This window comes from Lepidochelys olivacea, assembly GCF_965140295.1.
Source record: "Lepidochelys olivacea isolate rLepOli2 genome assembly, chromosome: 19".
Lineage (NCBI taxonomy): Eukaryota > Metazoa > Chordata > Testudines > Cheloniidae > Lepidochelys > Lepidochelys olivacea.
Genome location: NC_140429.1, coordinates 3,836,778 through 3,849,196, shown reverse-complemented (window position 1 = coordinate 3,849,196; position 12,419 = coordinate 3,836,778). Strand labels below are relative to the sequence as shown.

General features: G+C 40.0%; 1 protein-coding gene across 2 annotated transcripts in view; it reads left to right on the top strand.

Moving 5' to 3' along the window:
* The window catches only part of LOC311533079 (zinc finger MYM-type protein 4), a 55,401-nt gene that overhangs the window by 30,030 nt on the left and 12,952 nt on the right, over nucleotides 1-12,419 (top strand). For both annotated transcript variants that reach the window (XM_084652178.1, XM_084652179.1), the window contains exons 10-21: nucleotides 1,408-1,558; nucleotides 2,881-2,996; nucleotides 3,115-3,393; nucleotides 3,888-4,038; nucleotides 4,270-4,442; nucleotides 5,074-5,224; nucleotides 7,202-7,342; nucleotides 7,706-7,743; nucleotides 8,701-8,845; nucleotides 10,034-10,152; nucleotides 11,035-11,206; nucleotides 12,318-12,371. In XM_084652178.1, the coding sequence (XP_084508304.1) occupies nucleotides 1,408-1,558; nucleotides 2,881-2,996; nucleotides 3,115-3,393; nucleotides 3,888-4,038; nucleotides 4,270-4,442; nucleotides 5,074-5,224; nucleotides 7,202-7,342; nucleotides 7,706-7,743; nucleotides 8,701-8,845; nucleotides 10,034-10,152; nucleotides 11,035-11,206; nucleotides 12,318-12,371 (1,690 nt within the window). The remainder of the gene's footprint in view (nucleotides 1-1,407; nucleotides 1,559-2,880; nucleotides 2,997-3,114; nucleotides 3,394-3,887; nucleotides 4,039-4,269; nucleotides 4,443-5,073; nucleotides 5,225-7,201; nucleotides 7,343-7,705; nucleotides 7,744-8,700; nucleotides 8,846-10,033; nucleotides 10,153-11,034; nucleotides 11,207-12,317; nucleotides 12,372-12,419) is intronic.

Sequence of the window (12,419 nt, the reverse complement as noted above, 5' to 3'; positions counted from 1 at the left end):
CCGTCTCCTTTTTAGAAGAAATTTTTAAGACAATGTAGTTGTACAGCTTGTACAGTTGCAAATCAGTGGTGGGACTTAGACTCCCTCTGCACCCTCCCATCTCTAACAAACCCACATCCCCACTCTCCTCTTCTGTTCCTCCAACTCCAGAAAGCAGTGTTGTGGGGAGCCAGTGGGAGTGGAGAGATGACTGTGTAAAGGGAGTTGGGTGAAGGGGAATGTGGGAGGGGACAATGATAGGGTCATTCATATCTCCCTATTCATTTATCTTTACCTCTGATATTATAATGGTATCTCTTAAAGACACGAGCTTTTGATTTATAATTAAAACAAAAATGTTATGACAAATAGCATCTAAAAAAATTAATTATTTTAGAAAAAAATTCCCTCAACTGTAGCTAGAGTAAGCATGCAGTATGTAATTTGAAGAGCCTGCAGTTCCATTATTCAGATTACATAAGTCAGAAAAAGGGGATAAATTTCAAAATGATTTTTTTTAAGTGTTTGTTCTGGAAAAGTAGGAACATTTCATCCAGAAAATGACCTGGAAAATTAAATTGTCTTCCAAAGAGCTGTTGGGACAAATTAAGAAACCAAATTAATTAAACAGTGAAAAAAGGGATTTTAGTTCTGTTTGTACGAATCTCAGTATAACCTTAACTATGGAGACCTTACTGGCGCCACCATAATATTTACAAAGCTTATAAAAAAAAGAAAACGAAAGGTTAATAAATCTTTTATTGCTTGTATATAACTTATGCCCAAAATATATTTATCGCAACTGATAAACCAGTTCTAACCAACTGCTTGTCTTTGATGGACTATATACAATGTAAGCATTTAAACTATCTTTCCCTTGTGTCCTTCCACAAAATTCCAATATTACTTGATTACAGAACAAAATGCATTTTTAAGGATAGGAGATGGTAGTTGACTCTAGTCTCAGCCCTGCCACTGACTGTGTCCCATGGCAAGTAACTTCATCTGTCTGTGCCTTCATCTTTCCATCTGCAAAAATGGCAATATTGCGTACCTACTTCACTGGTGTGTTGAAAGTTAACGTTAGCAAAATATTTGAGACACTCCAACCAAAGCTACTAGATGAATGGAATTGTTGGTGTTGCAGCAGTGGCTAGAGGCCCCAGAACTATTATGCTAGGTACTATTTAAACACATAAAAAGACGGGCTTACAACCTAGACATAAAACACGGAGTACAAACAAACATGAGGGAGCATAAGGTTACAGTGAAGAAATACATTGTAAGTAATAAACACTGCAATAACTTCATAAGAAATCAAACTTCACATACACTGGCTCTCATATTTAATCACTCTAGTACATAAATGTGCAGGTTAGATACAAATTTTAAGCTCCAGATGAGTGACTTATTTTATTCTTTCCACAGAAATCAGCAAAAATCACACCCTGTGCACTGTGCAAGTCTTTGAGATCTTCAGCTGAGATGATAGAGAGCACAAATAATTTAGGAAAGACCGAACTCTTTTGCTCTGTTAACTGCTTGTCAGCCTACAGAGTTAAAATGGTTACATCTGCAGGTAACTGTATTCCTTTGTTTTTGTTTTACATCTGTAGTTCCATCTAGTTTTAGATCAAACTTAGTTCATCCTGAAAACAAAGCTTAAAAAATCATTAGAATAATAGGCTGAAATAAAAGCTATGTTTTTTCCTTGTTGTATACACAACTATTAACTTTGCAGTGCTTCCAGTTTAAATATTATCTTATTTTGCCAGGAAAAAAGAATAGAAGCTAAAGTTTTATCAACTTTTAGTTTACTACCTCTTTTTCTTTTTGTGTACTTGGGTGTAAACTTACTTGCATGCTTTGAATGCTGATAGCCCTAAAAGTGGATCTATCTGCTGTGTTGATATCGAATTCACATCCTGTTCCCTGTCTGCTAGAATAACAACCTGTGCAGAATTTCCTATGACTTCAGAGAGCAGGAAGATACCTGTAAATCTTAATGTACTTCCTCTTCACAAGCATGAAACAGACAGGTGTGGTGTGAGTGGCAGGGTGCACTACTCAAGTGCACCGTTTTGTCATGGGCATGCCTACAATTGCAATGAAATTGTACATAAATTATGGTTCTGAGGTGATAACCAGTGCATGGTTTGTTGGTTTGTTTGTTGGCCTTTGTTTGTAAAACACTCCAGTTCTTTGCAGGCCAAGTTCTTTCTCCGCCAGTTAACCATGGGATTTTATCAAGGAACATACATTCTTTTGCATTCTGCATACACCGTGTTCCAGTACTACAATTATAATTTTAAAAAATTATAGCTTTTCATATAGTCAAAAGCATTGGGAAGACTTTAATCACTCTAGTACTCTGCTTCCTGTATCTTGTACATAGGTCATCATGTTTCTGCCAAACCCTTCAAATGTATTATTGTTTAAACAGCAGGTTTTGTATTTTTATTTTTTGTTGTAAAAGGGTTGAGGGTTTTACGTGTCACAAATGACAGGTGAGGGCCTCGGAGCTTTTGCATTTTAACATTCCAGATTGACACTCATTCCCGCTTTGGCTTTAGCTTCTGTCCCTCTGATGCTTCGCTTGTAAAATGGGCAAATGTTTACTGACCTGCCAGCAATACTGTGAGCATTAATTAACAATAAAGTGCGATGCAGGAACTTATGTACCACCATTGCAGTGCTCATGTCAACATATCATAAAGTGCTCAATCTACTCTGGCTGCTGCTTTTTCTATAGGATGTTGGTCATATTCTTTCTTAGATATATCTAACTTTGTCCTTCAGAATGCTTGGTGTTTTTTTGTATGCACAGCATAAAGCCATTTGCAATGCTTTTAATCATGGGTTTATTCACTATGTTTTCTTTTTTCATTGTTTTTCCATCAGGTGTCCAAGTTCAGTGTAACAGCTGTAAAACTTCAGCAATCCCTCAGTATCACCTGGCTATGTCAGATGGGAGTATACGCAATTTCTGCAGTTACAGCTGTGTTGTAGCTTTTCAGGTATCATGTCTAGACTTTCTTTCAAAGTTCAATTAATAGAATGGCAGACTAGTGCTATAATCTCCAAGACATGGGTTTCCTGTTGCAAAATATACCTTCCTCAATTGCTTTCCAACAGAACTTGTTCAACAAGCCTGCAGGAATGAACTCCTCCTCTGTGGTGCCCTTGTCGCAGGGTCAAGTCATTGTGAGCATTCCCTCTGGGGCAACGGTATCCGCATCAGGTGGCACTACCTCGACTGTCTCCCCCAGTCCCATGAGCAGCTCAGCTGCAGCTGGTCTCCAGAGGCTCGCTGCTCAGTCCCAGCAAGTCACTTTCGCCCGCACTGTTGTGAAACTCAAGTGTCAGCACTGTAACCGACTGTTTGCAACCAAACCTGAACTGCTTGACTACAAGGTAATAAAGATTAGAGCTTTGCATGCAGATCTTTCTGAATCAGAAACGGACACAAAACCCTAACGAGGGGCAATAACCTGGCAATAGTCCTTCGGTGTCTTGCTATGGCCAGCTATCCTGGGATTTGGGTAGTAGGTTCAGTACAGCAAAACCACCATCAGAATTGGCATTGATTTGCTTCCTTTTTGATTGCCTCAGAAGAAAGGCAAAGGATTAAATGACTATGTAGGCAGCTTTCCTTCTTGCCTCTAGAGATGATCCCTTCGATCAGGAGTGAAGAACATTGATGGGTGCATCTGTGGGAACCTTTCCACTCCCATCTTGTGCTGCACCTGTTCTGCGGACTTTATTCTCCAGCATTATCAAATGGTGACTTTCACCAGCACTAGAAATCCCTTACATGTGTTTTTTTTTGTTTTTTAACTATTTAAAAATACTGGTTTTGGAGGGAAAACAAGATTTTGCATAATTGCATTATTCTCATGTAATTACAGGGTAAAATGTTTCAGTTTTGTGGGAAGACGTGCTGTGATGAATATAAGAAGAGAAGTAGTGTAATGGCAATGTGTGCATACTGCAAAATTGAGAAGATTATCAAGGAGACAGTGCGATTCTCAGGAATAGACAAGCCATTCTGTAGTGAAGGTAAGAAAAGGCAGGCCTGTGTGTCAGGTAAATCCTATCAGAAAGCATTCTGCCATAAAATTAGGGCAAGAAAATGAGAAATCTCATCTGTTAACCTTCCTAGGTCTTTGTCCATACTTTACGATAATATATTAAAATAGATTATAAAAGTCACAATTAACTGCAAGAGCTAAATAAACACCTTAATTTGATATAAAAAAATTTTTTTTTGTTCTTCCTTTGATGTCTTAGGTTGTAAACTGCTCTATAAACACGACTTGGCTAAACGTTGGGGAAACCACTGTAAAATGTGCAGTTACTGTTTACAGGCTTCCCCCAAACTGGTCCAGAATCACTTTGGGGGGAAGATGGAGGAGTTCTGCTCAGAAGAGTGCATGTCTAAATTTACGGTTTTGTTTTATCAGGTAAGTAGCTTTCATGCGACACTTTCTGAAATTTAAATGCCATAACAAAAGAACTTCTGAAGCCCAAGAGCTGCGTGAAACTGTCTACAGTGGATCTCTGCTTCCGTTAAAATTGTGCATATCTGTGGGAGCTGAATGAAAAAGAAGTCTTTGCTCTTTGGTGTTTTTCATTTACTGTCAGAATTAGTCAGGTTATTTGGGTCTTCAGCCCTGCTTGTTCTCTGACTCACTCTGGGGCACACTCAGCTCACCACCCTGTGCCTCTTTAATTATAAAATCCTGTTTATTGTCTTTGGTGCTGCTCCTAGGCTTTGCAGAGGAGATAGCCAAAGGTAGAAAGGGGAGTTGGGTGCCAGGTTCCCTTTGTGGCTTTGAATGCCCCCCACCCCCCACAAGTTGTGAACACCAGTTCTACATATAGAGGAACCTCGCAGGAGAACACCATATAATGCTCTCATTCCTTAGGCTGTTTTGTGGCAATGCCACTAAATGTTGCGGCTATTATAAAAGTAACCAGCATATAAGCTGAAAGCTTTTTTTGGAGGTAGGTGGGAAGGGGGTCACTTATATGCATGCATTGTTATCCTGGTATTTGAGTTTAATTTTTTTCCCTGTGCTGTTTTTTTTTTAGATGGCAAAGTGTGATGGTTGTAAAAGACAAGGTAAACTCAGTGAGTCTATGAAATGGCAAGGGGAGATCAAACATTTTTGCAACCTGCTTTGTATTTTGATGTTCTGTAATCAGCAAACTGTGTCTGAACCCCCACCTCAGAACAACACAGGTAAAATAGGATGTGAATTAGAACATAAGAACAGAACAATTGCTTTGGATAATGCAGTATGTACATTTCGGGGGAAACTCAGTTCAGTGGATCTTTTCATAAATAATGTACGCACACACCCCCTACTGAGAGAATAGCCATTGGATGGACTCAGGTATATCCCGCATCTTGGCAGCGGGTTAGACTAGACCCTAGCAGTCCCTTCTAAATGATTCTATGATACAGGGCCATGTTTCTCAACCTTTCTGTGCTGGCAACCCGCTTTGGTCTTTTAAAAAAATAAATAAATATATTTTTTTTACCCTCTACTAAACCAAAGCCTGAGCCCTGCTGCCCGGGGCTGAAGCATATAACTTAGCTTCACAGGCCCCCCTGTGGCATGAGGCCCCAGACAAGTGCCCTGCTTGCCACCCCCTAATGCTGGCCTTGCACTTGTGATCCCTCCTCACTCAGGTTGAGAAACACTGATATAGGGCTTTTCTGCCTCTTGTTACTTGAATCCTCTCTAGCGGAGAAACAAGATTTCTCTACGTGTTAAGTAGACATAAATGCTCAATGTAGAGAAAACGAGACAAATAAGAAATTATTTTTTGAGTGTCACTGTTCGCAAAAGCACATTCGATTAGAGTAATGTCCATTGAAGAGATATCAGGCATCTGGTTTTCTTGAAGCGGCCCACATGGCAGCATTATATTTGGCAGAATCTACGTATTAATTAAAAAAAATACATTTGTAAACCTCATGATTGCGAAGACAAACTTTCAAATGTGAACTCAGTTTAACCAGTGCTGGGTTGTCTTCCCAAATGTGCAGACATTTTGAAACAATGACTCCGAGCTCCAGTTTCGTTAGGTGTTGACTCTTAAAATATTAGTGTTAAGCTTGATGTAAGCTGTAGCTATTCCTCACTGATTATTTGAGCAGATGGAATGGGAAGGAGGGTGAAAGTTCATCCCAAAGGAATAGGAACTGTGAGTTGCTGTAGGGAATGAAGTGTTAGAGGGGAGGAAGACAGGAAGAGGTAGAGAAACAAAGGGGAGAAATAGTAGTGGTCCTAAAGAGGGGCATATTCTGCCAGTGAATGATAGTGACTGCAACACTGTAAATTACTCACCAAATAATAAATAATATTAAAGTGTATTGTATGCTTCCAGGCCATATTCTACCCTTGATCCTTGTGCAAATCTCCTATTGATAGCAGTGGGACTTTTGCTGTGGATTGAGGGTAATATGTAACTCAGTAATTTAATTTATACTCTCACACCGTCACTAAAACATTTGACACTCCTGGTGTAGTGTAAAGTTTGTCAGTTAGTGTGTTTTAAGTAGTAAGGATAGTGATAGGTACCATGGCCCTGATTTTCAGAAGTTCAGAGTACCTGCAACTTCATCTGAAACAGAAGTGCTACAGGTGTGCAATACTTCTGAAAATCTGGCCTCATGTCCGGATTAGTACCAGAGACTCCTAGGAACAGTACCTTTTGTGAAATATGGTAAACGTGGGGATTATGAATGTCAAGGACTTAAACAAACCTTTGATAGTGAAGAGTCTTGTAGGACATGGTTACAATTCGCCTGAGTTGTTTAGATTATAAGGATTTTGGGCATGGTCTGTCTCTTATACTACAGTTTGTACAGTTCCTAGCACAGTGCAGTCCCATTCTCAGTTGGCCCTATGGCACTTATGTAATAAAACATAATAATACAAATAGAAAGGTCCTTTCATGCTGTGATGAACATCTGAGATGTCCCACTGATTGGGTAGCATGGTTTGCATATGGAATTTAAAGAAACAGATTTTTTTTTAATCTAAATTGAAAACCTGCGGTTGACACTTACAACAAGCTTTTAACTATAAGAGTGTATATATTGGAGTGGAGGGTGGTTCTTGCATCATATGTTAGACTAGCTATGAATACGCCCTGTTATCAGTAATATTAATGCTTACACTGTATTTCTTCTGCTTTTTCTAAACAGCAAACCTTTCCATGACACCAACGTCTTCATCAGGCCCTCCTTCTCTAAGGAAGGATTCAACTCCAGTCATAGCAAACGTGGTATCCCTAGCAAGTGCCCCTGCTGCCCAGCCCACGGTTAATTCCAACACCGTCTTACAAGGTAGAATTCCTCAATACTCAATTTCAAAGTCTTTATATCTTTTTTTCCTTGGGCTTATATTTTGGTTGCTCATAGATCTGATAGGCAGCATTAGGTCCTGCTCTCACTGAAGATAACAGGCCCAGTTCTTCATTGCCCTGCACTTTGTGCCTTCACTTATACCACTGCAGAGCCAATGTAAAATGCTACCAGATTAGAATGGCGAGGGTTTCACATTCACTTTGCATAGGTGTAAATAACTATAATGTTAATTAAATTCAACAGAGAATTGGGCCCAGTGGGGATTAAGACTTGACCTCTGTAGGAAGAGGGCCCTGCTGTTAGGCAACACAGAAATTAAGTTTATGCTGTTCTAATTAACAGGTGCAGTTCCTACTGTGACAGCAAAGATCATTGGAGATGTAAGTTTTTTGCAAAAGAACCTTTACGCTTCCTCCTGCTCTCCCTCCCCCACGCTTTGCTCAGACACACTAATTTGTTAGAGATATTATCCAAACATCAAATATCTCTTTTCCATATGTAGTGTTACAGCAGTTATTTAAACTGATCTTTTTTCTGACAGTGACTGAGATTCAAAATACATCCAACGTGTTAACATCTTCATAGATAGCTAGAATTTTTACTGCACAGAGAAGTCTTTCTTCTGGTGTACACTGGTAAACTGCTGATTTGATGTTCTAAACTACGATATGCCCATTAATGCAAATATATGTTCCCTCCCCTTAGTGGAGTCTCTACTGTAATCTGATCATGCTATTGGAATAGATGATGAGAGAGAGAGAGATTCAGCACAGTGTGCAGGAAATTAGAAACAAAACTAATCAGTCTGCTTACAGTCAAAAAAGTGATCCTAAGATTGACGGGCTTGGTGTGTTCTACTTTTATATTTTTTCCCTTTTAGTGACTTCATGTGAATTTGCCTAGTTGATGGGATATTTCTAATTGCATTCCCCACATGGCATCTGAAAACTAAGCTGTGTTCTTTCTAGGTCTTAGATATTTGTTAAACAGTTAAGGTTTCAAATCAGAACTTAGCCAGCATTATTTGTTATCTAAAACAAGACACTCTTGCAGGTTTATTCTCAGCAGTGTTGACAGCAATAAACAAAACACCCTTTGCTTCACTGACAGAAATAAGAGAGAGATGTAAAGACACACGAGGAGCAAATAAGATACCATTTTTTAAAATTTTTTGTGGTTATCACACTTTAACAGTAAAGTATGTTGCATACCAAATTCTCCATTTTTTAAATTATATCTGTCTTATATTGCAGGAGGCTTGTATCTCATATTGTAACAAAATACCATAGCCAAATGTATTGAACTTAACATACTTTCTTTTCTGTATTTAAAACCAGGCTAGTACTCAGACAGATGCCCTGAAACTACCACCATCACAACCTCCAAGGCTTTTAAAAAACAAAGCATTATTGTGCAAGCCGATCACCCAGACCAAGGCCACATCTTGCAAACCTCATACCCAGAATAAGGAATGCCAGACTGGTACGTGTCAGGTTGCCTTCCTTTTTAAAAAAAGGCCTGTATTGCAGGTGAATGAGTAACAGTGTGTGTGACAAGGATTTCTAATATTAAAATAAAAGGGTTTTGCTTGATTGCATAGTGCTTTTAAGCATCATTTTCTGTTATAACTATATAAGAATCTCCATCTGCATTTCTTGAAGTGCATGAAAACTGCATGTGGAATGCATCTTGGAATCGTCTCTAACTTTCACAAGGGTGCCATCGTCATGTTATAGACATGGAAAGTGAAGCAGGGAGGTCAAGAGACATGCTGAAGGCTACGGAGGGACCTTGTGTTGCTCTAGGATTAGAATTAAGGAGTTTTTGGCTCCCAATTTGAGTACAAGACACAAGATCGCGCAGTCTAGTATTCATTTCAATCATCCTTCTTCTGATAGAACAGCATATGAAATACCTTTCTCCGCCATTGTTCATGTATATGGTCACAGTATTGTTTACATCTGAATTGTACACCTAACAGTTTCTAATAACAGCACTAAAGTTAAATGTCACTTCCAAGGAAGATGCAGGGGATTTGCTAGAGTAAGTCCATAAAAAGAGTGGAGTGTCAAACTTAAACCCAGTGTGGGTGAATTAAATAGTTAGATATGGAGTAATCCACTTGGCATGTGTAGGTGCAGTTTTTCAATAAAATGCTGGCTTTTATTGATGCAGACAAAGGCACAAATTTGGCATCCTCTTTGAATACTTGCCCTAAACGTTTTAAGGCTATATTCCAATTCAAGTGAAATCAATCGTAAAACTCCCATTTGACCCTTTGTGACCAGGATTTAGCCCTTGCCATAAAAGGGGGTGGAAGCTAGTCCGGTGAAGAGTGGTCTAAGTCATAGCCCTTGACTTTCTGTGATACATACATTTATCTGTCTTGACAGGAATCCTGTCCTGTTTCAGGTAAATCTGTCTTATTACCTGGCATGTAATCCTCTGTTAAGAGCTAGGGGCAGGAGGTGTGCGCACAGCTATGTAGACATGTCAGTCACTGGGATGAACGTACAAGGTTGTGCGTGGAGAGTTACAAGCAGAAGTCACTGTTAATGGAATTATTAATAATGATTCTCCATGGACCACTCTGAGATATTACTGAGTTGTCAGACGCTCCCTTGCCTCTGGGAACCAAACCACTTTTTTTTTTTTTTTTTAATATGACAGAGGAAGATGAAGTTCGACCCCAAATCCTTGTGGTGCCTGTTCCTGTACCAGTGTTTGTGCCCGTGCCCCTTCACCTCTTCACCCAGTATACGCCAGTTCCACTTGGGGTCCCAGTACCTGTAAGTTACCCTTTAGCTCATCTGACAACTCATGGTTATGTTCTATGGCCTGCAGTTTACAGATTGGTCTCGCTAGAACAAAGAACAGTGAGGGTTATATTTGTTCTTACTCTGTCTAAACACATCCCAGTAGGCAGTATTCGGGGGAAAAGATGGTTGCAAGAGCTATAGTCATGTCCCATTGCCTTAGAGGTCACTTAAAATTTAATACCCATCCTCAAAGAGCTTCTCTGCTACTGTACCTTAAATTATAACCCAGGGGTCCCAACTTCATTATCAAAAGATTTGAATTAGATAGAGATTTCCTAAAATCTTCGGCCTGAGTCTCTCTTATCTATAACAAAATACCCGCTTATGTAGCGTTTCTACCACTGTCCCAGGGTGCTTTCAGAACCTCTAGCAATGTAAATACTGTAAACATCCTTTTAGGAAAAGAGTTAGCATAGGCTAATCCAATGTGAGAATCTTGGGTTCAGATTCAGATCCTGGGGTCTAGGTCCCAGAGTTTTCAGAGGCTGGAAGTGCCACAAAGGCCATGTGTTCAGACATTGAGCTCTTCTGGCACTCAAATCTCTGGTCAGTTATGGGGTTTAGAGGGAATCCCATCCAGTCCTCTTCCACTTGATTCGTTTTGGTCATTATGCAGAGTCATAAAGCTGGGCAGTAGGGGAAAGAGGTGGTGGTAAAAGGAATCGTTCCGGTTATTGCAGAGATACAGCAAGTTATCCCATCTGCAGATAGACTAAAGGGCAACACAGACTAAGAGCCAGAGGAAGAAAAATAGCTGGATCCTCTTCAATGCATTTGGTACACAAAAAACTACTTCATGTACAACAAAACAAGTCATTGCTCGGAAATCTAAACTTTCCTGTGTGTGTTTAGGTTCCAGTTCCCATGCTTATCCCAACTACTCTGGACAATGCTGATAAGATCATAGAGACTATTCAGGACATCAAGGAGAAGATTCCCACAAATCCATTTGAGGCTGATCTCCTTCAAATGGCAGAAATGATTGCAGAAGATGAAGAGAAGGAAAAAACGCACTCTCATGGAGGTATGTGATCATTTTAAAAAGGATATTAAAGGAAGCATTTCTGTGAAAGGTAGGTAAATGTCAGCTTTGCCTGCATTGGACCAGATGCCCCTGCCTCATGCTGTGATAAGCCTTCCTTTTGCCCCATCAGCAAGCTGCTATTTTATTTTCCCATGGGCAAATGCAGTGAAAATGGCCTTCCTCCATAAGGGATTTTGGTTACCCGTCTCTTAAAGCCAGGATGCTTCCTTGAATACTTTAAACGCATAGTCCATTCAGAAATAATTTTGCTTCCATATCCTGCCGTCTGTTTTTTTGTTGTTTATTTTGAGGGCATGTTTGTTTTTTCTTTAAAATTCATTTACGATTGCTGCTCGGTTCCCATTGCAGGTCCTGATCCCCTCACTCACAAGTAGCCACATGTGATTTTTTTCAGGGGTTTATGGGCTAGAACCTTGGGTATGGTTGAGCTGTACTTGTCAAAGGACCAGAGGAGGTACAGGGGGCCAGAGGTGGCAACGTGGCATTTTTACACTTCCCTGATCTTGGGGGAAGCCAGGGGCTGGTCTCACTTGCATTGGCAGTAAGAGACCCCAGGGGGTGCGGAGCTGTTGCCCCAGAACTTTGTGCATTTTCAGGTGGTGTGCACCAGGAGAGTAGCATAGAGCTGGTTATGCCACCCAAGTGCTTCCCAGCTGTCTAAGTCGGGTTTTCATCGACTGGACTGTAGAAGGGATTGGGGGGAGAAGGGGGAAATCTCCCCTTATGAAAGATGGGAAGCAACCTGAAAAGTCAAAACAAAGATCCTGTTTGTCTGCAAATGACCCCAGTAAATAGTGAGGTGAGGAAAAAAATTAAGAAAATGGTGTGTGAATGATGGGGGGTTTGGGTTTATTTTTCCATGAGATGACTGGAGCCCAGGTTAAGGTGTATTAGTAGAGTGATAGTGGGGAATATAGAATCTGCACGCCACCTGCCCGCACTATTCTTCGCCCAAGATTGACTGATTAGTCTCATAACCTTTTGGATCAATTATATGAGCTAAGAAATTCTGCATTTCAGCTGCTGTTTTAAATAAGTAAAATACTTCATGTCCATACGAATTCTAGTTGTATTTTTTTTTTCTCTTAAGGATCCCAAACATCTGAGCATGAGCTATTCCTGGACCCTAAGATATTTGAGAAAGGTTGGTATTTTATTTGCAGAGAGGACTTGGGTCCTACTGTACATCTCT